Source organism: Borostomias antarcticus (assembly GCF_949987555.1).
Source record: "Borostomias antarcticus genome assembly, chromosome: 19".
In the NCBI taxonomy this organism is placed as follows: domain Eukaryota; kingdom Metazoa; phylum Chordata; class Actinopteri; order Stomiiformes; family Stomiidae; genus Borostomias; species Borostomias antarcticus.
The window spans coordinates 5,416,945-5,442,489 of NC_140252.1; the positions used below are offsets into that span (position 1 = coordinate 5,416,945).

The 25,545-nt window shown below is 45.9% G+C and overlaps 1 protein-coding gene across 2 annotated transcripts in view; it reads left to right on the top strand.

Annotated features, from left to right (window-relative positions):
* Positions 1-3,000: 3,000 nt before the first annotated feature.
* The window catches only part of LOC311321639 (uridine-cytidine kinase-like 1), a 47,321-nt gene continuing 24,776 nt past the window's right edge, over positions 3,001-25,545 (top strand). For both annotated transcript variants that reach the window (XM_084453641.1, XM_084453642.1), the window contains exons 1-5: positions 3,001-3,087; positions 4,635-4,834; positions 7,565-7,671; positions 9,736-9,906; positions 19,484-19,555. In XM_084453641.1, the coding sequence (XP_084309767.1) occupies positions 3,008-3,087; positions 4,635-4,834; positions 7,565-7,671; positions 9,736-9,906; positions 19,484-19,555 (630 nt within the window). In that variant the 5' untranslated portion in view covers positions 3,001-3,007. The remainder of the gene's footprint in view (positions 3,088-4,634; positions 4,835-7,564; positions 7,672-9,735; positions 9,907-19,483; positions 19,556-25,545) is intronic.

Below are 25,545 nucleotides of genomic sequence, written 5' to 3' on the forward strand. Positions count from 1 at the left end.
GAGTTCCTCAAAGTGCTCCTTCCAACGCTCAACAACCAGTTGAGGTCAGCAGTGTCCCGTCCTTGCTGTATACAGCTTGGATGGTCCTTCGCTTTCCCTTCCTGAGGTGTCTGATGGTCTTCCAGAAACACTTTGGTGCCGACCGAAAGTCCTTCTCCATGGTTTCTCCGAACTCCTCCCACACCCACCCTTGGTCACGGCCGAAGCCGCAGCCCTCCGGGCCAGTCGATACCCTGCAACTGCTTCTGGAGTCCCCCGGGCTAACATATCCCGGAAGGCCTCCTTCTTCAGTTGGACGGCTTCCCTGACCACCGCTGTCCACCACGGTGTCCTAGTGTTACCGCCCCTTGAGGTACCTATGGCCCTCAGGCCGCAGCTCCCAGCCGCAGCTTCAGCAATGGAGGCTTTGAACACTGACCACTCATTCTCGATGTCCCCAACCTCCACAGGGATGCCAGAGAAGCTCCACTGGAGGCTCTTCCTCCAGACGTTCCCAGTTCACCCTCACTACACGCTTGGGTTTTCCAGGTCTGTCCAGAGGTTTCCCCCGCCATCAAAAGCAGCTCACCACCAGATGGTGATCAGTGTACAGATCTGCCCCTCTCTTTACCCGAGTGTCCAAAACACATGGCCTCAGATCAGATGATACGACAACAAAATCTATCATCGACCTTCGGCCTAAGGTGTTCTGATGCCAGGTGTACTTGTGGGCATCCTTGTGTTCAAACATGGTGTTTGTTATAGACAAACCGTGACTAGCACAGAAATCCAACAACAAAACACCACTCGGGTTCAGATCGTGGTGGCCATGCCTCCCAATCACGCCCCTCCAAGTTTCTCCATCATTGCCCATGTGTGCATTGAAGTCCTCCAATAGGACAGTGGAGTCCCCTGCAGGAGCCCCAAATAGGACTCTACTTAGGGTCTGCAGGTAGGCTGAGTTCTCTGAACTGCTGTTCGGTGCATAAGCACAAACCACAGTCAGAGTCCCCCCCCCCACAGTCCTAAGGCGCAGGGAGGCGACCCTCTCATCCATTGGGGAGAACTCCAGCACAGAGGCGCTCAGCTGGGGGCTAGCTAGTATAGCCACACCTGCCTTACGCCTCATACTGTCAACAACTCCGGAGAAGAACAGGGTCCAACCCCTATCCAGGAGTTTGGTTCCGGTGCCGGTGCTGTGCGTGGAGGTTAGCCCCACCAGGTGTAATTAGTATCGCTCCACCTCCCTCATAAGCTCCGGCTCCTTCCCCCCCAGCGAGGTCACGTTCCATGTCCCCAGAGCCAGCCTCTGCCGCACGGGTCCGGTCTGTCGGTGCCCACCGCTTTCACTGCCACCTAGTTGGCAGCGCACCCGACCCCGACAGTTCCTCCCATGGGTGGTGGGATGGGATGATGATGATGATTATTATTGTTATTATTATTATTGTTGGTATTATTATTATTATTTTACACTTTATTTATTTTGCACTTTTTGAAACAGGCTTACAAATCACTTCAAAGAAAAAAATTAACAAAATAACACAAAAACAAAGTAAGACAAAATATAAGAATTAACAACACATCAAAAAGCAAAGGGATTTTTACTTTTTATTTTTATTGAATCACTCATAAATAAGTTATAAAATCGACAATATATACGGTATATACAGAAATCAACAATACATGTATATAATTAGATAATATAAGAAAAAACAGAGGTACTGTATCTAATATCCCACAGGCTCATCCCCCCAGGTGCAATAGACCGTGTGTCTCTAGTCCACTCAGGGGCTGAATTGTGGGGTCCGTGGCGTGGACAGTGGTGTGGTGACGAGACTCCGCCCCCTCAGGTCAGAGGTGGTCGGGGGCAGTGCATTGACCTCTGGCCAATCTCCCTGCACCCACCAGCGAAGACCGTGTGTCTCTAGCCCACTCAGGGGCTGAGTTGTGGGTTCTGTGGTGTGAATAGTGGCGTGGTGGCGAGGCTCCGCCCCTTTTGGTCATAGCCAGCCAGGGACCCCCCCAGTGCATGTGTCTTTATTCCACCTTGGCTGAGTTCTGTGCTACCACATTACTTATAAAAGGGCGCCTGTACCTTTAAGAGAGGCACACAAATTCAAAAAAAGCAACAGCTGCCACCACTCTAATCCCAACTGACACTCTGATCCTAGACATGGTCTGCTTCAGACAGTTTATCGCGAAAACTATAAATGTTACAGCTTATATATTGACACCATAGGAATCCTGAGAACTTGCAGAACATTTCTATGTATAATATGTCCGTATAGATTAAACACTGTAGGCATGGCGACAAGTTAGAAAAAGGGCAAAAAAATGCAAAATTAGCAGCTCAAACGTTAGTGCGGCACCATATGTTTCAATGGGGAGCGCAGTTGCCGAACAAATCGTCATACCCTGAAAACTATAAGTCACACAGCTTAGATACCTACATTGTACGAATCAGCACAGTTGTGTGAATGTTTTGATGTGTAATATGTGTGTGAGCTTTCAAAACTGTAGGAGTGCCAGCAGTTTACAAAATGTGTTAATATTTTCAAAGCAAAAGCTGCCACCACTCTAAAAACATAATGATACTGAACATTCCACCAGCAGTTTCAATGGTACAAAAATTACTATTAAAAGTTAAATTACTAAAAAACTATAAAAAATATCAAAAATCTGAATGGATCCGTCAAAGAGCTAAACATCGTGAACATTTCAAAGTTTGAATGACGTTTCTAGCACAAAGTATGAAGAAGTAGTTAAGGAGATAATAACTGGGGGGAACTAGAATAATAAATAAATAAATAAATAAATAAATAAATAAATAAATAAATAAATAAATAAATAAATAAATAAATAAATAAATAAATAGTGGGAACATCACAAGTTCTTAAGTAATAAAAATACCACCTAATAAAAAATCTCGTCATCACGCGCAGCCCCACGACGTTCATGTACACAAATAATGACGTAGGCATGCTTCCTCCCACGTGTGTACGCAGCGCCGTGAGACTGAGATGGAAACATGGCGGCGACCAGCCAAGCCGCTAGCGATGCTCAGACGCTACAGCAACAAGACGACAGATCTCTGCCCAGATCTGACAGGTACTTAGCTGGAGGGGGGTTCGCTGTTTTAGACTGAGTGAGAATATATCTAGTTTACCAATTTATCATAGGCCAGTGACAATGATATAAACCAGCTAACGTTAGCCAACACAGTAGCTAGTTAGCATGGAAGCTAGTCTAGCTAACCAGTATATCTATGGGTGGGTGGCATGGACAAAAAAACTAAACGAGCTAGTCTGTGCAATTGATTTGCCAGGCTTCTAGCTAGATAGCGATTTCACCTGCCATGTATAACTTTACTTCCTTGCCTCGTAGAATGTATACATGGCTCACTAAGCATGGTTATCGTGATCTGGCCTGTCTTGCTCACTAAGCATGGTTATCGTGATCTGGCCTGTCTTCGCGCATGAATAGCCAGAATGAATGAATAGCCAGGTGGAAAGCTAACGTTAGCTAATGCCTTAAAGCAGCGCAGATAGACGTGGCATCGGCTCTGATGTCACTCTGTCCGTCTAGTCTACCAGCCGCGGTCCCCTGTTGTCACCGGTGTCTTCAGTCTTCATATCCGACCAAATGATGACAGCCTTACTCATGCGAGTGCCAGCCCCATGCATACCCAGGCAGTCGTGTGCTTTCCTGGGGAGGGATGCCAAGGGTTGCCCCCTCTCCCTCACGCACACGGACAGCAGCTCCGGCGCTGTGGAGAGACATGTGAATGAGGCCTCCAAGAGTCCAGGGACACCCTCTCCTCTCTCCACAGAACAGTCAATCATTTATACACTGCCAATGTCGCACCATGGGGCAGGTGTGAGCTGAAAAGGCATCTCTGATGGTAGACATAAGACTCGTGACATAGCAGGCTAGTACGGGTTTGAGATTTAAACTACACTGATTCTTTTTTGTATTGACAGCGCTCTTCAATTAGCGTCGTGAGCGCACGTTCTGTTTCTCTCGCAAATCAGTCTGGATACTCTCCATTCAAGATTTCAAGATTCAAGATCAGTTTATTTGCCATGACAAGGCTTAGGGTAATGGCATACACTGATGGCGACGACATAGGACAGGGTGCAGGACAGTGCAAAGACATGACGGTGCAAACGCAATAGAGATTAGTTTGTGCCAGATCAGAAAACGATTTCGCCAATCAGCGTTCTGTGAGGAAATTTAATAAGTAGGTGTGGCAACAGCGAGTGTTAGGCCTGACAGGACAAGCCTTGTGACACCATCCTGATTTGGTGAGCTAACAATCGGTTTCTCTCACAAATCAGTCTGAATACTCTCCGTAGAGATCCGTCTGTGCCAGATAAGAAAGCGATCAGGTTTAGGTGTGACGACAGCTGGGAACGGTTGAAGTGCGTGATAGACAGGTGGTTCATCCAATCACCTGTCAAGTATTTGTGAAAGTGCCTGCCCTTTTCCAAACAGTTTCCAACGGGTTCCCAGATGGTTATGCGAAGCAAAGCGTCATGTTACTCTTCAATAGGCGATATCTACCGTCATGACAGGTCATCCTTTGACTGGGAGGAAGGAGGCATGTTTTGTGTCCAATGATCCTTTATTTCCCTGACGTCTTCCCGTGACCATAGCAACAGTGGAGATGATTCTCTGGACGGCCTCCTGAGCCACGCCTTCTGCCCTTTGACCCCGTCGCCTCGGAAGCGGACCAGCAGCCAGAGCCAGACGGAGCCTCCCCTCCTGAGGACCAGTAAGAGGACCATCTACACGGCCGGACGGCCTCCCTGGTACAACGTCACCGGAGACACCTTCAAAGAGGCCTTCGTCATCGGTGAGACACATCAGTGAAAAGTACTGATATTATTCATCCCTCACAAAGTGAGCTTAATTAAACACGAAAGAAACATAGGGCACAGAGTACCCACTACATTATGGGAATGTCGTAAATGAGGCTCCATGTCCAAAATTCTGAACTACCCCTTTAAGTGTTGCCGGAGTCTGGAGAGTTTTGTGAGTTTGATACAGTATGAAAGTGTTTTCCTTCCTTTAATTCTACTGAAGAGTTCAGTGAATCACCTGGTGTCCTCTCCCCCTGCTCCACTACAGCCTGTTTCCTTTGATTGCCCACGTTTGGTTCACGTTGTGTTGAGTCCAATGGCTGCGTCCAAGCTCAAGAATCCCACGTAGGCTATGTCATATTCAATTAAAAAGGGCAACTTGTGTAATTAGAAGATAATTGTTTAGCACAACCACAAGTAAAACACGTGAGTATTTGCAAAAAATGGCACCAAAGCTATTGTACCCTGGGGAGACCATCCTGATTGTGTCCTAGCCTGGGGAGACCATCCTGATTGTGTCCTAGCCTGGGGAGACCATCCTGATTGTATCCTAGCCTGGTGAGACCATCCTGATTGTATCCTAGCCTGGTGAGACCATCCTGATTGTATCCTAGACTGGGGAGACCATCCTGATTGTATCCTAGCCTGGGGAGACCATCCTGTTCTCACCAGCGCACAGTTCTCTCTCGCTCATCTGTCCGGAAAAGCTCGATGTAAAATTGTTTATGCCCGAGGAAAATTGACTCAGTATCCAATCAGAGTCCTATGGGCACGGTTTAGGTGCGATGACAGCGATAAGTGATATATGGTTCGTTGATCTGATTGGTTACAGCTTGTGATAGACTGTGATCAACCAATCACCTGCCAAGTATTTTTGAAAGTGCCTGCCCTTTTCCAGACGGTTTTTAATGGAGAGTTCCCAGGTGGTTGTGTGGAACAAACCCAGCTGGTGCGTCAGGTTAACTGTCCCCAGGCATCACGTCCCAGACCACCATTGTTAATAAGAATTTGTTCTTAATGACTTGACTTGGTGACCCGACCCCGGATAAGCGGATGACGATGGATGGATGGACTTGGTTGATGAAATAAAGGTGAAATAAAATAAGGTATGGCTCAGTACTGATGACCGGCTTCCTCTTCCTGCTCTCCCTACTCTGAACAGCTGATGAATGATGATGACACTCTGAACATCTCTCTGTGTAGGATGATGATGTCACACTGACACTCGGAACAGCTCTCTGTGTGGGATGATGATGTCACACTGACACTCTGAACAGCTCTCTGTGTAGGATGATGCTGTCACACTGACACTGAACAGCTCTGTGTAGGATGATGATGTCACACTGACACTGAACAGCTCTGTGTAGGATGATGTCACACTGACACTGAACAGCTCTCTGTGTAGGATGATGATGTCACACTGACACTTTGAACAGCTCTGTGTGTAAATGTCACACCCTGTAACGATGTAACGCATCATGCATGGCTTGTTGTGCAGCTCAGCCGTTAAGCCTTGGACTCAAATGATGTGCGTGTGCGTGTATGTGTGTGTGTGTGTGTGTTGTGAGTTGGATGATCACAGCAGAGCCTATTTATTTAAATACACCTAATTGTAGTAGCCCACACAGCCAGGCTATTACAGCTATCTTTAGTAGACAATCTGTTACTGTGAATGAGTGAGACTGACCTGTTTCAATTTCACACATCGGTGTTCTGTTCTGATAAAGCCAGTCTGATCAGAGCTCTGGAGCCAGAGGGGGTAGGAGAGAGTTTGCTCAAGTGGAATAATCAGCATTGGGGGAGGAGAGGGAGAGAGAGAGAGAGAGAGAAGGAAGGCTGGTAGGACAGAGAGAGCACATCGATATCATGATGGGAGCCCGAGGCAGTGTGTTGCCATCATATCTCTGGTCACCATCTCAGACGCCTGGCTAATGGGATGTGTTGCTCTATCAGCCAGATCAGCCCCTTTGGCTCTATTGTTGGGAGGTGACGCAGCTATAATTGATGACCTCTGTGGAACCAGTATCTTGAATAACACCTTTCTAAAGCCGTTCCCAGCTGGGCTGTGGTTTGTGTCTATAATGAGCTGCTTGCTCAATGGGAGGTTTGCAGTCAGCAGTTTGGAAGTGAGCCCATGTTATCTGAATAATTTCACCTCTCCCCACCTCTCCCCTCCTCCCCGGCTGATGTGGTTAAAGCGGCGCGATATTTGGACCTTTACAAACATGTCTGGTGCTAATTCTCCAATTAGATTTAGAAAAAGTAAACTGAATCGTCCGAACAGTTTACTCAGAAAGATAATACATTGACTACTTCAGTAGTCTCAGGGTGTGGTCTGTTGTTCAGTAGTCTCAGGGTGTGGTCTGTTGTTCAGTAGTCTCAGGGTGTGGTCTGTTGTTCAGTAGTCTCAGGGTGTGGTCTGTTGTTCAGTAGTCTCAGGGTGTAGTCTGTTGTTCAGTCTCAGGGTGTGGTCTGTTTGTGAGTTTGAGTTTGTGAAGGAAGGGCATCATCATCATCAAACAACAACATGGCACCGAAATCAATTGACCTTTACTGCTCCAAAGCTTTTTGGGTAATTCACTCTAGAAAGGGATTAAAGGGAGTTCTTGCCTAAACGTGTCCAATAAATACCTGAGATTTGCATTTCCTGTCTCATAACGTTGTGATTAAATGAACCCAGCAGTTGTCTCCTAACCTTTCCTGTTTCCTGTTTCCTGGTATAGGCCTTTGTGGAGGAAGTGCCTCTGGGAAAACCACCGTAGCGAATAAGATCATAGAAGCCCTGGACGTTCCCTGGGTGGTGCTCCTCTCCATGGACTCATTCTACAAGGTCTGTTTTGCCTCCCACTATATGACGTGGAGAATAAAATCTGTTTGGGTTTGTCAGCGTTCAACACCAGTTCGTAACTCCACTAATGATTTCTGTACGTCAGATTCCAGCTTTTAAAGAGCTTGGTCAGGCGTGGGGCTAGTAGCATACACTCAACTCAACTCAAATTTTATTTATAAAGCACATTTAAAACAACCGAGGTTGACCAAAGTGCTGTACAGATCCAGAGCAAAACAACACACAGCACGCAACAGAACACTACAATACATCGTACACAATAAGCAATATAAAATACAGTACAATACAGGGGCCATCGGGTGTCCAGCTCAACCTGAGTTGAAGGCCTGGGAGAACAGGTGATTCTTTAAAGAAGACTTAAAAATCTCTGTGGTCTGGGCAGACCTAATATGCCAGGGCAGACTGTTCCAGAGCCTAGGGGCCGCCGCCCCAAAGTCTCGGTCACCTCTAGTCTTCAGCCGAGTCTTTGGGACAGCCAGCAGCAGCTGATTAGAGGATCTCAGTTCTCTAGCTGGGGTATGAAAGTGCAGGAGATTGGCAAGATACTGAGGTGCCAGTCCATTTAGAGCTTTAAAAACAAACATCAAAATGTTGAAATCAATTCTAACACCACAGGGCCATCAGCATGTGAGCAGCTATTGTACCAACCTGCTGCAGACAAGCCAGCGCTGTTAATGTAAAGAGTAAACCATACCCCAAAACAAACCATGTTCTAGTTATGTTCCCTTAGTTATGTTTGAAAAGGCTAATTTAACTCCCTCTACACACACACTTAACTCCCTCTACACACACACCGAGTTCCAGGGATAGTCTAGAATTTTTTAACTGAGCCCTCATTTATGACTTAACCTTAATGTTGTTGATTGATGGAGAACATTTTCAGATGATTCTGCAATCGATCTGAATTGGCTAGCATTCATAGAAAACTCAAACACTCCACTGTGCACCCAAATCAAATCTAATTTGAGAACATTCTGTCAGGGGCTCATTTGAGTTTTTATCTTTTTTCCAACTATCGTTGAACCCATTCGTTTGTTCAGACCTATATGGCTCTCTCTGTAAATAGGGAGGCCGAGCGATATGTAACTAGTCGGCACTATTGTCTTCACAACAACAAGGAACCGAAGAGTGGACCATTCTCTTACTATTAGCACAACAATTTGCAATGGCCACGTTCGAAACAGATATGTCTGACTTTCATGAGGAGTTTATCTGCCGATCCTTACTTGGTGTTTAAGTGAGTTTTCTTTGAATGCTAGCCACTTTACTTTGATAGCGCTATGAGTTTGATGTGCTCCATCAATCAACAACATTAAGGGTAAGTCGAATATGAGGTCCTCATTCAAAAATTCCGGACTATCCCTTCAGCTAGTTTTCAAACCAGCCACACAGTCTGGTCCAGACTAACAGATGACAGTGTTTGAATGAGGAGTGTGTCATCATGATCAACCGTGTCAAAAACTTTCAACGTCAACAAAGAGGATGGCAAAATGCCTCTTTTTATCCATACAATTGATCACATTTAAGCCAGGCAGACAGAAGCGATGGTGCTGAGAGACCCAGGCCTGAAAGCACAGTGGTGAACATTCAGCCATGTTTAGCTTCATTCCCACCTGGCTTCCTCACAGTATTGATTAAATCACTGACCTGTTTCTTTAGAGAAGTAGCCCCAATTAAGTTCATCAGTGAGGAGGGAGAACGAGCAGTCTGCGGTGTGTGGAGGCTCAGTCCCCAGAGATCAGCCATTCATCCTGATTGAAACAGTAATTGCTCAAACCCCCTTGCCGATAAGCGGACTAATGAAGTAATTCATATTAATTATGTCTCTAGCTGTGCTGGGTCCATTACCCCATGTCCTGTGGGTATTGAAGGGGATAGCTAGCGGGAGGAGTAGCTAGTGCTGTTCTGTTGGCTAATTCCAAATTAACCCTGCCTGTAGACACGAGCAGATCTGCAAGCAATGGGATAGGAGTCATTAACAGTAGAGAAGGCTGTTGTTGACACCCGTCCGGTTGATGTCCAGTCTACTGTTCTCTTCTCAACCAGGTGCTGACCAAGGAGGAGCAGGACCTGGCGTCCAGGAGCGAGTACAACTTCGACCATCCGGAGGCCTTCGACTTCGATCTGGTGGTCACCGTGCTGAGGAAACTCAAGAAGGGCAAAAGCATCAAGGTGCCTGTCTACGACTTCAACTCCCACTGCAGACGCAAGGACTGGGTAAGTCCTAACCCAAACCCTTACCCCTAACCTAACCTTAACCCTTACCTCTAACCCTTACCCCTAACCTAACCTAAACCCTTACCTCTAACCCTTACCCCTAACCTAACCCAAACCCTTACCCCTAACCTAACCCTAACCCTTACCTCTAACCCTTACCCCTAACCTAACCCAAACCCTTACCCCTAACCTAACCCTAACCCTTACCTCTAACCCTTACCCCTAACCTAACCCAAACCCTTACCCTTACCCCTAACCTAACCCAAACCCTTACCCCTAACCTAACCCAAACCCTTACCCTTACCCCTAACCTAACCCAAACCCTTACCCCTAACCTAACCCAAACCCTTACCCAAATCTTTACCCATAACCTAACCCAAACCCGGCTGTGTGTGAGGATGTGGACAAGAAGGCCAGGCTGGGAAAGAGGATTCGTTTAACGGGAGATCCTCAAAAATAGTTTAGGAATAAAATACAACAATGATTTATCCTTGAATCATTGAAAAACTATGCTGGTTATTGTCACAGTCCTTGATGACAATAACACAACAGTTAACAGTCGTTACAAGGACACTATTTCACTGTAATAGCTGCTTTCATATCCTCCAGACTATGCAGTTTCATGGCTAAAAGCCACAGCTATACAGAGAAACTGACATTATTTGTAACTCAGAAAACATTTCAGTCAAAAGACTATCATCAGTGCTATACAGAAGGCAACATTCAACCTTCTGTATATCACTGATGATGGTCTTTTGACTGAAACGTTTGCTGTCCTATTTAATTTTTTCACTTTGTGCACCTGAGCACCTGTCACCAACTATACTTTCTCATTAAAGTCTGTCGCTTTTTTACTTCGATCTCAGTTTCTCTGGATTGATTTTGAGTGGCTCAAGCCCTCTTCTGTGGATTGGTGTGCAGATACGTAGCCCTCTGTTCTGCCCTCTACTGTGATTTGTCAGATGTGTTTACACAGAAGAAAATGCCTGTGAGCAGGAGTAGTATACCACGGCAGCAGGATTTGTACAGATGGCCATACTTGCGTGGAGTACATGTACCTGAAATTGATGGAGACATAGAGCTTTTGATTGGTTTGAATGTACCTAAAGCTCTGGAGCCAATAAAAGTCATTCCAAGTGAGGATGGAGGGCCGTATGGTGTTCAGACCATGTTGGGATGGACTGTCAATGGGCCGTTGTCTGGTGGAGCAGACTGTGAACTATCTGGCATTACTTCTAACCATATCTCAGTCATGAAATTGGATGAACTGTGGAAGCAGCAGTTTCAAATTGACTTCCCTGAGAGCAGCCACAACAAATAGCTGGGTCCATCAAGAGAAGACCGGCAGTTCATGGAAATGGTCAAAAACACTGTTAAACTGGTGGATGGTCATTATACCATTGGATTACCGTTAAAGAAAGGGGATATATGCATGCCTGATAACCGCAAGATAGCAGAGCATCGTGCCCTGGGTCTCAAAAGAAGGTTCCAGAAAGATGCCTCATTTCACACAGATTATGCCACCTTCATGCACAACATAATTTCCTGTGGTTACGCTGAAAAGGTACCTGCTAAAGATCTGGCATGTAGTCATGGCAAAACTTGGTATATTCCCCACCATGGTGTATACCATCCACAAAAGAAGAAGATTAGAGTGGTATTTGACTGTGCTGCGTCATTTCAGGGTGTATCATTGATCACACAATTACTGCAAGGACCTGATCGTACTAGTTCATTGATCGGAGTCATAACCAGATTCAGGAAAGAACCTGTTGTCTTGACAGCTGACATTGAAGCCATGTACCATCAGGTGCGTGTGCCGGCTGAGGATTGTGACCTGCGAAGGTTTCTCTGGTGGCCCAGGGGAGATTTCTCTCAACCCATAGAGGAGTACAGGATGCTAGTCCGTCTTTTTGGAGCTACTTCATCACCTAGTTGTGCGAACTTTGCTCTCCGAAGATGTGCAGAGGATAACAGAGACTCCTTCGGTCAGCACGTGACGGATACCATTATGCAGTTTTTATGTGGACGACTGTCTTGTTTCAGTGCCCTCTGAGTCTCAGGCTGTAGCTCTCTATCAAGACCTTCAAGCTGTGCCCGAGGAGGCTTTCAGTTAAAGAAGTGGGTAAGCAACATGCGAAACGTGTTGGCTGTGATTCCTGAAGAGGAGAGGGCAATGGATGTGAAAGAGTTGGATCTGGGCTATGACACACTTCCTGTTGAAAGAGTACTGGGTGTGCAGTGGTGTGTGCAATCTGATGCATTCAAGTTCAAGATTGCAATTCAAGATTGGCCTTTGACTCGTAGAGGGATCCTATCTATGGGGAGTTCGATCTACGATCCACTTGGAGTCCTGGTGCCAGTGGTGCTGAAGGCCAAGCTAATCTTGCACGATCTGTGTAGTAAAGGCTTAGGATGGGATGACATACCTGCACCCATTGCGCTGGAGTGGACACAATGGGTACAAGAGCTACACCTGTTGGAGGATTTCAAAGTCAGCAGATGTTTTAAGCCGGTGGACTTTGGAACTGTGGCTTCTGCTCAACTACATCATTTTGCAGATGTGTGTGAGGTGGTTTATGGAATGGTTACCTACTTGCTGTTGTGCAACACCAGTGCAAAGTCATGCAGTGTCCTTGTCATGGGAAAGGCAAGGGTGACTCCCTTAAAACCAGTTACGATTCCCAGGCTGGAATTAACCGCAGCGGTGGTTGCAGCACGCATGGATAAAGTGTGGAGAAAGGAGTTACAGATGCCACTGCTTGACTATATTTTGGACCGACAGCACTTCAGTGCTGAAGTACATCAAAAATTAGACTGCCAGATTCCGAACATTTGTGGCCAACCAGGTCTCAGAAATACTTCTAACATCTCATGCAACTCAGTGGAGATATGTAAACACCCTATGCAACCCTGCAGATCTGGCTTCCAGGGGACTTGAAGCGGGGTCATTTCTAAAGGATGAAAAATGGATATCTGGCCCACAATTTCTGATGCTGCTAGAGGAACAGTGGCCTGTAAATCCGGATGGATTGACAGAGCTGTCAGAGCAAGATGATCCTGAGGTCAGAACAAGCATTGTGGCTAATGCTGTTTGTGGCCAAGAGGAGCCAGACTCAGTGTTGCAGTTGATTACTCGTACCTCATGCTGAAACCGTCTGAGAAGAACAGTGGCTTGGGTCTTAAGGTTCAAGAAGAGACTCTTGCGTCTCTGGAGAAAGAGGAAAGTGGTCAGTGTGTTATCATCTTATTCAAGCTCAGATGAGAGAGAATGTGAGGCTGTTCTGAAGAAAGAGCTGCTGTGTGTCAAGGAGTCATTCCATGTTTCTCTCACTGTGGAGGAACTAGGAGAGGTTGAGCTTGAGATACTTCGATTTTGCCAGAAGAAAAGATTCCCAGAGGAGCTTTCCATCTTACAAAAGAATCGGTGTGTGAAACGGACAAGCCACATATACAAACTGAATCCGGTGCTTGATGATGGAGTCTTGAGGGTCAGTGGAAGGCTCAGTAGGGCAGCTATGCCTGAAGAGTCGAAGCATCCAATAATACTGGCCAAAGATCTGCATGTTTCAGACCTGATCTTAAGGCACGTACATAGAGAAGTTGGCCATAGTGGGAAGACTCACATTGGCAAGGCTCTGCCAGAAGTACTGGATTACTGGGGCTGGTGTGGCTATAAAGAAGGTTTTGGCTAAATGTGTTGTGTGCCGACCGGTAAATGGCAGATTTGCCACAAAGCAGGATATCTCCTGATGAACCACCATTCACCGCTGTGGGAGTAGATTGCTTTGGTCCATTTGATGTGAGGCGAGGAAGATCTAACGTAAAAAGATATGGAGTGATATTCACCTGCTTAGCTTTAAGAGCTGTGCATATCAAAGTAGCAGCATCACTGGACACAGACTCTTTCATCAATGCCCTGCGTCGTTTTATAGCGAGACGAGGACAAGTCAAAGAACTCTGCTCGGATTAAATGGGATAAACTTTGTCGGCGCTGATCGAGAGTTGAGAAGATCAATTGGACAGTGGAATCAATCTCAGATCCACGAGGAACTCCTACAGAGGCATTAAGTGGAAGTTTAATCCTCCTACTGGATCCCACCGTGGAGGAGCATGGGAGAGGCTGATTTGCTCCATCAGGAAGGTCCTTAACTCTGCTCTACGAGTGTAAACTCTGGACGATGAAGGTCTTAGCACAGTGCTGTGTGAAGTTGAAGCAATCCTTAACAGCAGACCGATGACGAAAGCATCAGCAGATCCTAATGACCCGGAGGCTCAGACTCCAAACGTCCAACTCCGTCGTTTCCACCTGGGATCTTTCAAAGGGAAGACTTGTATGCTGTCCGCAGATGGAAACAAGTACAGTATATATCTGATTTGTTTTGGAAGAGATGGACAAAAGAGTACCTTCCGCAGCTTCAGGAACGCCAGAAGTGGAACAGAGCCGAGCAAAATTTTATCCCTGGAGATATAGTACTCATTGTGGATGACTCTGCACCCCGCAACTCTTGGATCATGGGGAAGTTTGTTGAGGTTGTTCAGGATAGAAGAGGACTCGTTCCGCAAGTAAAGATCAAGACCAGGACAAGCTGTCTGGACCGGCCTGTAACAAAGACTTGTCTCTTTCAGGAGGCTGCGGACACTTGACTTGTTGACGTGACTCACTTTTAGACATGACTTTAAGAGTGGTGGTGAAGATCACTCTCTATCTGGTCTCCGTAAGTTCTGGAACCTCTGGCCTAGAGACACTTGGATACGCTTGACATGCTTGGACATCAATTGACATTGGGCTTTGCTTGTCAAGGACAGAAGAGACATTGAACTGTTCATTATGATTGTTGTATGTTGATTTGTTGAATTATGAGTGTGTACATGACATGTATTCCGCATTGGGTTTTCTGTGCTGTAATTATTGTGTTGTAATACTTGGGGGCCGGAATGTAGGGGTATGGAAGTACTGTCAATGTGTCTGCAGTGTTAGTGGGTGTGTCTCTGTGGGGGTGGGTCTGTGTGGGTGTGTCACTAGGGCAGAGTGCTAGGCTAATTGATTTCACCTGGGTCTATTTACCTGTCAGGAGTCATTGTTTGTTGTGTGGAGAGAGGGTAAGGCAGCGGGTGCCAATATTTCTGTTGACCGCACGTAATGTAGGCTATATGTACCATCTCAAGTCCAACTGCCATCTAGGCCTATGTCATGTTTACCGTAGTGCCAATAAAACATCAGTGACCTGCAGCTACGGACTCGTGCTCATTCTTGGATTTAGCGCCTCAGACAGATCTCCCTGCACTACCCCTCAGCCGCGGCTTATAGGAGTTTGAAAGCCACGTAACAGAGGGTAGTATAGGGTAGTGTGATGGTAATTATGAATGGAGGATAGGGTAGTATAGGATAGTGTGATGGTAATTATGAATGGAGGATAGGGTAGTATAGGGTAGTGTGATGGTAATTATGAATGGAGGATAGGGTAGTATAGGTAAGTATGATGGTAATTATGAATGGAGGATAGGGTAGTATAGGGTAGTGTGATGGTAATTATGAATGGAGGATAGGGTAGTATAGGGTAGTGTTATGGTAATTATGAATGGAGGATAGGGTAGTATAGGATAGTGTGATGGTAATTATGAATGGAGGATAGGGTAGTATAGGTAAGTATGATGGTAATTATGAATGGAGGATAGGGTAGTATAGGGTAGTGTGATGGTAATTATGAATGGAGGATAGGGTAGTATAGGGTAGTGTTATGGTAATTATGAATGGAGGATAGGGTAGTGTGATGGTAATTATGAATGGAGGATAGGGTAGTATAGCTAAGTATGATGGGAATTATGAATGGAGGATAGGGTAGTATAGGGTAGTGTGATGGTAATTATGAATGGAGGATAGGGTAGTATAGGGTAGTGTGATGGTAATTATGAATGGAGGATAGGGTAGTATAGGGTAGTGTGATGGTAATTATGAATGGAGGATAGGGTAGTATAGTTAAGTATGATGGTGATTACGAATGGAGGATAGGGTAGTATAGGGTAGTGTGATGGTAATTATGAATGGAGGATAGGGTAGTGTGATGGTAATTATGAATGGAGGATAGGGTAGTATAGGATAGTGTGGTGGTAGTTATGAATGGAGGATAGGGTAGTATAGGTTAGTGTGATGGTAGTTATGAATGGAGGATAGGGTAGTATAGGTTAGTGTGGTGGTAGTTATGAATGGAGGATAGGGTAGTATAGGTTAGTTAGTGTGGCTGGCTTCCTTCACCAGATCACCTTGATCTCTAAACTGCTGCCAATTGAAATCACTAGCCCAGTAATGTGGTGAAGTAATTGTGTATGTGTGTGTGTGTGTGAGTGTGTGAGTGTGTGTGACACTCCTGTACTCTCTGATCAATACTGGGGAGGTCTGGCTGTTGACCGCTCCTGTGAGCTCTACATGGTAGTGTAATGGGACTATAAAATAGAAGTGATCCAACGCACACCAGGAGAGTTCAAATTGACTTTGTATCAGGACTATGTTGGCTAATACAGTGCTACTGTACTACTGTGATAAATCTGCCCCCCGAAACCATGCTTATTAGGGCTGCCAATTCTCCACCAAAATAACATGACAAAAATTGTAATTATATTCTCAAATATATGATCATATAGAGTATAGAAGACACAGTCCATCAGGGCACATATGATACCAGCATTGTTAGGCAGATTTTTCCATTAGTGCTTTACTCCACTGAAAGCTAACAAAGATAACCAGCTAATAACAGATGCTGTGGACGTTTTCCTTTATGTTTTACTTGTTTGGTGTGTTATTTTATGATGTTCGTTATTATATTATCTATACAACTGGTATGTATAAAAAAAATCTTTTGTATTCAGTCATTTTTGTTCTATCACACTCTGCTCCGGTAACACCTGGCCCCCACCCAAGTTTTATCTTGTATTAAATCATTTCTATGGTGTAAACAAGCCAGAAGAAGAAATGGAGGTCAGCTATCACGGCCATTAATCATGACATTAGACTTAGCAGTGCAAGAAGGGAGGGGGATGTGTTTGCTATCCACCATGCCTGAAAACACACTTTCCATAGAATTCTGTTTTTACACGCTGAACAGCAATATTTCAATTCCACTGGAATCTTTTTTCTTTATAGATACGAAAAATATTCACATTGTGAAATCCGTTCTGACAGCCTGAATACTTATGAGGGGCCGTCTATGCTGATGTAATTGCTACCATGAAGACTACAGCACGCACGCACACACACGCACACACACACACACACACACCCAGTGTGGACCCTGCCACTTCATCCTGATCTCTGGGAGGTTTCAAAGATGCACCAGGCAACCAGGCTCTGCTCAGCCACCCTGGACATGACTTCCTTTGTGGAGAAGTCACACTCTTATCAGACGACCACAGAGCAGAATAATCACAGCCACACATGACCTCCGACCTCCATTAACCTAAATCAGCTGGAGATGGGCTGGCGGGGGAGTGGGAGGGGCAGGGTGTGTGTGTGTGTGTGTGTGTGTGTGTGTGTGTGTGTGTGTGTGTGTGTGTGTGTGTGTGTGTGTGTGTGTGTGTGTGTGTGTGTGTGTGTGTGTGTGTGTGTGTGTGTGTGTGTGTGTGTGTGTGTGTGTGTGTGTGTGTGTGTGTGTGTGTGTGTGTGTGAGAGAGAGAGAGAGAGGAGGTGGGGTTGGTCAGAGTATCTCATAAACATCAGTCCAGCTGTAAACATGGTGGGCAGGACAGATTAAAGCTGCCAAAACACTGTCCCTTGTCCTCAATTCCCTATCTCACACACACACGCACCCGTCCACACGCACACACACATACACGTTTGTGTGTCCTTGCCACATCCTGACCTGCCCCGCCCAGGCCAGTTGTAGGTACTTCCTGGTCTCTCTAACCACACGCATGTCTGCCATCTGTCAAGTCCTCAACCTCGTTACATCTAACCCCCCACCACGTGCTCCCTAGACCCTGTCCCCTCCTCTCTCCTTCAGTCAGTTGCACCTGAACTCCTTCCTTTCCTAACCCACCTCATCAACGTATAACTTGTATCAGGATGCTTCCCTCTGCTTTCAAGACTGCCAGAGTCACCCCCCCTCCTGAAGAAACTAACCAATCGACCCCTCTGATGTCAAAAACTACAGACTGGTTTCCATTCTATCCTTTCTATCGAGAACACTCGAGCAATTTTTAACCAACTGTCTTCATACGTCCATCAGAATAACGTTGTTGACCCCCACCAGTCCGAGTTCAAGGCCACTCGACAGAGACTGCCCTCCTTGCAGTGACTGAGTCACTCCATGCCGTGAGAGTGAACTCTCTCTTCTGTCCTGATACTTGTCAGCAGCATTTGATAGGGAAGGCCACCAGATCTGCCTCTCCACCCCTGAGGATAAAGGCGTCACTGGCTCTGCACGCTCCCTGTTTGCATCCTACCTGATAGGCCGCTCCTACCGGGTGACATGGAGAGGGTCGATGTCGGAACCACTTACTACAGGGGTTCCACAAGGGGCTGTCCTGGGTCCTCTCCTTTTTTCCCTCTACACTACATCTATGGGTTCTGTCATTCGTTTGCATTCCTTCTCCTATCACTGCTATGCCGAAGACACCCAACTGGTCCTGTCATCTCCCCCTTCTGACACAAAAGTGGATACGCATAGCTGGGTGTTTGGCTGACATCTCGGAGTGGATTGAAACACACCATCTCAAGCTCAACCTGGACAAGACTGAGCTGCTGACTGCGAGGAATCTGGGTGTGACCCTGGACGACCAGCAGACTCCGCACATTTCACATCCGTCACGCTCTTGCAGATTCCTGCTCTACAACATTAGGAGATTTCGCCCCTTCCTCACTGACAAAACAGCGCAGGTGCTGATCCAGGCTTTGTCATCTTCTGCCTGGACTACTGCAACTTCTTCCTTGCTGGGGCCTCGGCGTCAGCCATTAAGCCCCTGGAACTTGCTGCTGCTCACCTGGTGTTCAACCAACCCTTTCTCCCCTTCTCTGTTCTCTACACTGGCTCCTGACTGTAGGAGCTGGCATCCAGTTTAAAGCGCTGGTACTAACCTTCAAGGCAATGAAAGGAACAGCTCCCTCCTATCTCCAGGCCATGGTCAAGCCCTACACCCCCTCCCGACCACTACGCTCTGCTACCTCGGAGCGACTGGTTGCCCCGTCATTCCGAGGCCCCTGTGGTCGATCGACGCGGTCACGGCTCTAATCTGTCCTGGCCCCGCAGTGGTGGAATGAACTGCCCACTGACGTCAGGACAGCAGAGTCTCTGCCCATCTTTCACCGCAGGCTCAAAACTCCCCTCTTCAAGAACTACTACCACGATCCTCCCTCTTAAACACCTATTGTATTTTGCTGCTCTTGCACTTCGGCTTTAGCACTAGATTATATTCTTAGTCACTTGTTTAGAAAGGAGATACACTTGTGAGTTCTGTCGAGTAGTAGTACACTAACCTATGTTAAATGCAATTATTGTAAGTCACTTTGGATAACAGTGTCTGCTAAATTACTGTAAAGTAATGCTTTCTGCCGTAATGAAGCATATGTGTGTCCTCTCTGCAGAAAACTGTCTATGGTGCCAATGTGGTAATCTTTGAGGGGATTTTGGCGTTTGCCAACAAAGAACTTCTGAAGGTAAGTTGAATAATGATCGTCTATACAATCCCAGACACACAAAGGCTACTACTGGACTAGAATACACACTCAATTAAGACTCCATTGAAGTTGCCTCTTGGTCCATGAATAGGTGTGATCCTGAGACTAGGAAATGCCGATGTATCCTCTCCTCTACCTGCCAGGCCTGATTAATCGCTCTGCCAGGCCACAGAGAAAACGGCAGGCTGATTAATGGAGTGCCAGAGCAAAGGGAAATGAGACTAGCGTCTCTGCACCGATTCTCTACCCAGTGTGTGGAGTGTTTGTGTGTCTGTAGTGGTGTGGAGTGTTTGTGTGTCTGTAGTGGGAGGGGGTGGAGTGTTTGTGTGTCTGTAGTGGGAGGGTGTGGAGTGTTTGTGTGTCTAGTGGTGTGGAGTGTTTGTGTGTCTGTAGTGGGAGTGTGTGGAGTGTTTGTGTGTCTAGTGGTGTGGAGTGTTTGTGTGTCAGTAGTGGTGTGGAGTGTTTGTGTGTCTGTAGTGGTGTGGAGTGTTTGTGTGTCTGTAGTGGGAGGGGGTGGAGTGTTTGTGTGTCTGGGGTGCTAGTGGAGCTGGGTAGAAGGTAGAGGCTGTAGTGTGTAGTGGAGCTGGGTAGAAGGTAGAGGCTGTAGTGTGTAGTGGAGCTGGGTAGAAGGTAGAGGCTGTAGTGTGTAGTGGAGCTGGGTAGAAGGTAGAGGCTGTAGTGTGTAGTGTGTAGTGGGGCTGGGTAGAAGGTAGAGGCTGTAGTGTGTAGTGTGTAGTGGAGCTGGGTAGAAGGTAGAGGCTGTAGTGTGTAGTGGAGCTGGGTAGAAGGTAGAGGCTGTAGTGTGTAGTGGAGCTGGGTAGAAGGTAGAGGCTGTAGTGTGTAGTGGAGCTGGGTAGAAGGTAGAGGCTGTAGTGTGTAGTGTGTAGTGGAGCTGGGTAGAAGGTAGAGGCTGTAGTGTGTAGTGTGTAGTGGAGCTGGGTAGAAGGTAGAGGCTGTAGTGTGTAGTGGAGCTGGGTAGAAGGTAGAGGCTGTAGTGTGTAGTGTGTAGTGGGGCTGGGTAGAAGGTAGAGGCTGTAGTGTGTAGTGGAGCTGGGTAGAAGGTAGAGGCTGTAGTGTGTAGTGTGTAGTGGAGCTGGGTAGAAGGTAGAGGCTGTAGTGTGTAGTGGAGCTGGGTAGAAGGTAGAGGCTGTAGTGTGTAGTGTGTAGTGGAGCTGGATAGAAGGTAGAGGCTGTAGTGTGTAGTGGAGCTGGGTAGAAGGTAGAGGCTGTAGTGTGTAGTGGAGCTGGGTAGAAGGTAGAGGCTGTAGTGTGTAGTGGAGCTGGGTAGAAGGTAGAGGCTGTAGTGTGTAGTGTGTAGTGGAGCTGGATAGAAGGTAGAGGCTGTAGTGTGTAGTGGAGCTGGGTAGAAGGTAGAGGCTGTAGTGTGTAGTGGAGCTGGGTAGAAGGTAGAGGCTGTAGTGTGTAGTGGAGCTGGGTAGAAGGTAGAGGCTGTAGTGTGTAGTGGAGCTGGGTAGAAGGTAGAGGCTGTAGTGTTTAGTGTGTAGTGGAGCTGGGTAGAAGGTAGAGGCTGTAGTGTGTAGTGGAGCTGGGTAGAAGGTAGAGGCTGTAGTGTGTAGTGTGTAGTGGAGCTGGGTAGAAGGTAGAGGCTGTAGTGTGTAGTGTGTAGTGGAGCTGGGTTGAAAATATGGGATGACTGGGACAGGATCAGCTGCTACTTGCTGCTCTTTCCACTGTAACTCTTGGTCTTTAACGTGTGTGTGTGTGTGTGTGTGTGTGTGTGTGTGTGTGTGTGTGTGTGTGTGTGTGTGTGTGTGTGTGTGTGCGCGTGTGTGTTTGAAGTCAATTGACTCCACTATGTTTTTAATGGTTCTGTTTATAGATCCCTTTGGTGTGTGTGTGTGTGTGTGTGTGTGTGTGTGTGTGTGTGTGTGTGTGTGTGTGTGTGTGTGTGTGTGTGTGTGCGGGCGCGCGCGCGCACGGTTTCTCAACAGAAATCTATGCTAATTAAAATCGGAGCGTTTGCATTGGCAAAGTAGTTCTGTTCCCGGTGATTTATCTAATCTGCCGACTGTCCAGAGAGGAGTCTTAGCTGTCAGGAGATACAGCAGGAGATCCACCAGGAGAGAGGAGTCTTAACTATCAGGAGATCCACCAGGAGAGAGGAGTCTTAACTATCAGGAGATCCACCAGGAGAGAGGAGTCTTAACTATCAGGAGATACACCAGGAGAGAGGAGTCTTAACTATCAGGAGATCCACCAGGAGAGAGGAGTCTTAACTATCAGGAGATCCACCAGGAGAGAGGAGTCTTAACTATCAGGAGATACACCAGGAGAGAGGAGTCTTAACTATCAGGAGATACACCAGGAGAGAGGAGTCTTAACTATCAGGAGATACACCAGGAGAGAGGAGTCTTAACTATCAGGAGATACACCAGGAGAGAGGAGTCTTAACTATCAGGAGATCCACCAGGAGAGAGGAGTCTTAACTATCAGGAGATACACCAGGAGAGAGGAGTCTTAACTATCAGGAGATACACCAGGGCCCAGTATTTCAAAACATTTAATCTGGATCAGAATGATTTTTTTGCTATCCCAGATCAGATTGATCTTGTAGGTTTTGTCCTGGTTTTTCAAAGAATTTCCAGATAGGATCATTCTGATCCAGATACCAAAAGATCAGGATTACAGAATCTAGATTTGCAGTCTTTGGATAGGCCTCCGTTGGTCAAAGTAATACAACATTTCATTGACACAGACATGTGAAAATGTTGCTAAGTGTAAATCAGCATATTATTCATATTCATTTAGCTGCATTAGTACCCAATACATAGGCCAGAATTGCATAATTTGGGGCTGTTCATAACCATCAGTCTGGTCTATTCTACAAAGACAAAAGCCCTTAAAGGGGTCCCCATTTGCAAAACTAACTTTTTCATTGTTTTTGCATATATACATTTGAGTCTCTGATGGGTCTACTAACACAAAGTATGAAGTGAAACAACCCAGTCATTTTGTTCAAATCTCCAGTGTCGCTTTACATCAGCGTTTGCTTACCTGGCTATAAAGGCAGACATTATTTGCAGGTCCCGCTAGCTAGCATAATATCTTCGCTTGGAAAATACTATGTTCTTGGATGTACTAAGCAGCACAGATCGTCTCCCAAGCTCAAAGGACAGAAGAGCTGAGTGGATAAATGTTATTTTTGATGGCAACGTTCTCGCTGAAATTTGCAAAACACCAGCAGTGTGTGCTAGCCATTTTTTGCCCGATTGCTTTTCCAACCTGGGTCAGTACAATGCAGGATTTTCAGATAAACTCTTTCTGAATAATAAGCAATACCAACTGTCCGTGGAAATTATGCAGAAACTGTAATTATGTTGTGTGTTTGTTTACATATAATAACACTAGCTCTCACACACACTCCCCCTTTGCCTCAACCCTGATGCTCGTCTCATAAGTTAGAGTAATGTTTGTGGAATGAAATTGGTAGACTTGTAGTTAATCGAGTGGTCATTAAAAATGATCAAATGTTAAGAGGTGGACATCATTGGATTCCCCTCGGCCTACAGAATCTAGATTTTATTGTTTGTAGTCGAATGGTGTCATTTAGCCTGGTGGTGTCTAGCTAGCGAATGTAGCTAGAGGTAACAGCATGCAACCATGGAGATAATAACATGGGCACTATCATGTTTAGTCAGGGAGAGAGGACAATGACATTTGTCACCGAATGTGGATGGTCCTGGCTAGCCAGCTATATTTTAGGTAGCATAGCGCTGTCAACAGCCTCCCTTCTCTAGCCTGCCGACTTGCTCTTAGCTGAGCTCATTTGCATATGAAAAAGCGCTCAATCCGCTCAGTCTGATCTCGTGGTCAACAGAGGGGTATAGAGGCACGCTTATTCTCAGCAAAATAATAATAGGACACCTTTAACTATTTTTTTTGTCAAATGTGGACAAATATCTTGTGTCAATTGTATTGTTTTTTTCCGAGAAAATAGTGGGTTGTCTTAACCTCCAAAAGCGCAACAGAACCAAGGCAGAAGGCCTTAACATCAGTTAAGGTTCCTTGTCTTGGCTTCACTGCACTCTGAAACGTTAGAGTTGAGTTATGGTACTCTGCTTTCTTTTGCTGTGCATCACATATTATATTTATGTTCATATTACATTAAGCCTAATTCTACAGTACCATGAATGCTAGATTTTATGTAGATGTTATCATTATTATCATATACTAAATCAAGAGTCAAGATGGCTATGAGGATCTGGTGAGGAAAGAAACTGAGAGCAGAGAAGATCTCTAGCTGAGGAGCTAAACTGACCTTGCTTCAACAGAGAGAGACCTTGCCTCTTAGAAGAGAGGCTGAAAGATGATGACATTGCAGTTTCGGATGAAGATGTGACATTCTTGTACTTGCACCTACCTTTGTAGTTTTTTTTGAGTTTTTTTTTAGTTAGTTGAAAATATTTTATTGGTTAATTATTTTATTTAGAATGGATATTGTTTTGGCATGGTCTGTGTTAGGCTACATTTATATGCAATCATTGAATAAAAGAATGATTAAATATGGGCCATATACTGCATCCTCGACATCCTCAATCCATGCTTGATCCACCCTTCCAGTGGGATCAGGATAATCCAGATTTTTAGCATCAAAACTATCCTAATCTACACCTTAGAATTTTGAAATACCCAAGAACAACATTTGATCAGGATTCTGGGTAGGATTGGATTACCAAATCCATATCCAAATTTAGGATCACATATCCTGGTTTGAAATACCCAATTTTGAGATTTAATTAGATTAGATTAGACTTTATTGTCCCACAAGGAGACATTTGTTTTCACAGGACTGCAGGACATATGGCACAATACATAAAACAACGAACAACATTTTACATAGACGCAATAGGTGGACATTACATAGACATTGACAGTACAGTACAGTAAGACACCACCCCCCATGGACTGACACTACCAAGTTACAACCATCACCATCAACATGAACAGACCTCCTTCAGCGTGGTCTGCTGTTCAGGGCAGCGATGGCTGTAGGGATCAGGCTCTTCCCAAAGCGGGCCTTCCTGCACTTGAATGTCCTGTATCTGTGTCCAGAGGGTAGTGGGGTAAGGTAGTGGGTGAGTGAGGTCCTGTTCTGTTGTGGATGCTATGCGGGTGATGGCTATGTTGTTCAGTTCTGAGAGGTTGGGTGTGGGGAGGCGGCGATGGTGGTGACGCGTGGGAGTTTGGCCCGGTTGGTGACTGACAGCATGTTGAAGAAGCAGGTGGAGCAGTACAGAAGGATGGGCTGGATGATACTCTGGTACCGGAGCAGAAGGAGATGAGGGGCAACATGAAGTCCTCTGAGTCTTCGGATGGCAGAGAGACGTCGGTGGGACCTTTTCTGGATGTCGTGGGTGTGATGGTCGAAATTGAGTTTACTGTCCAGGGTGATGCCGAGGTATTTGAGGGTGTCAACTGTTTCTACTGATTGGTTGTTGATGAGGATGGGTTGTTGAGGTGAGGGGTGACCAAGTGTTAGTTCCTTGGTTTTGCTGACATTGAGGTGCGGATGGTTAACCTCACACCACTCAGTGAAATGTGCAACTGTGCTGTGGTATTCTGTGACTGAGTGACTGTCAGTGAGTAGTGCGAGTATGGCTGTGTCATCAGAGTACTTAAGGTAGGTGGTAGTAAGTAGATTAGGGGGTAATGATGATAATGATGACCCTGATAATTCTGATCCAGATTTAATTTTTGAAATACTGGGCCCAGGAGATACACCAGGGATATGCCAGGGCCCGGTTGTTCAAAAGTAATCTGATCAGATTTCGGCTATCGGATTGGATAACATTTTGAAAATGGGTTTTTAAAAAGAAAAGGATTCTGAAATCGGATTGGATTGTGTAATCTGGATCAAACCTTCAGTATGCATTTTTCAAAACTTTTTAGTAGGATTGGGATAACTTTGAAAGAAAAAATCAGGATTAAACTGATCCCAGTAGAGGGGT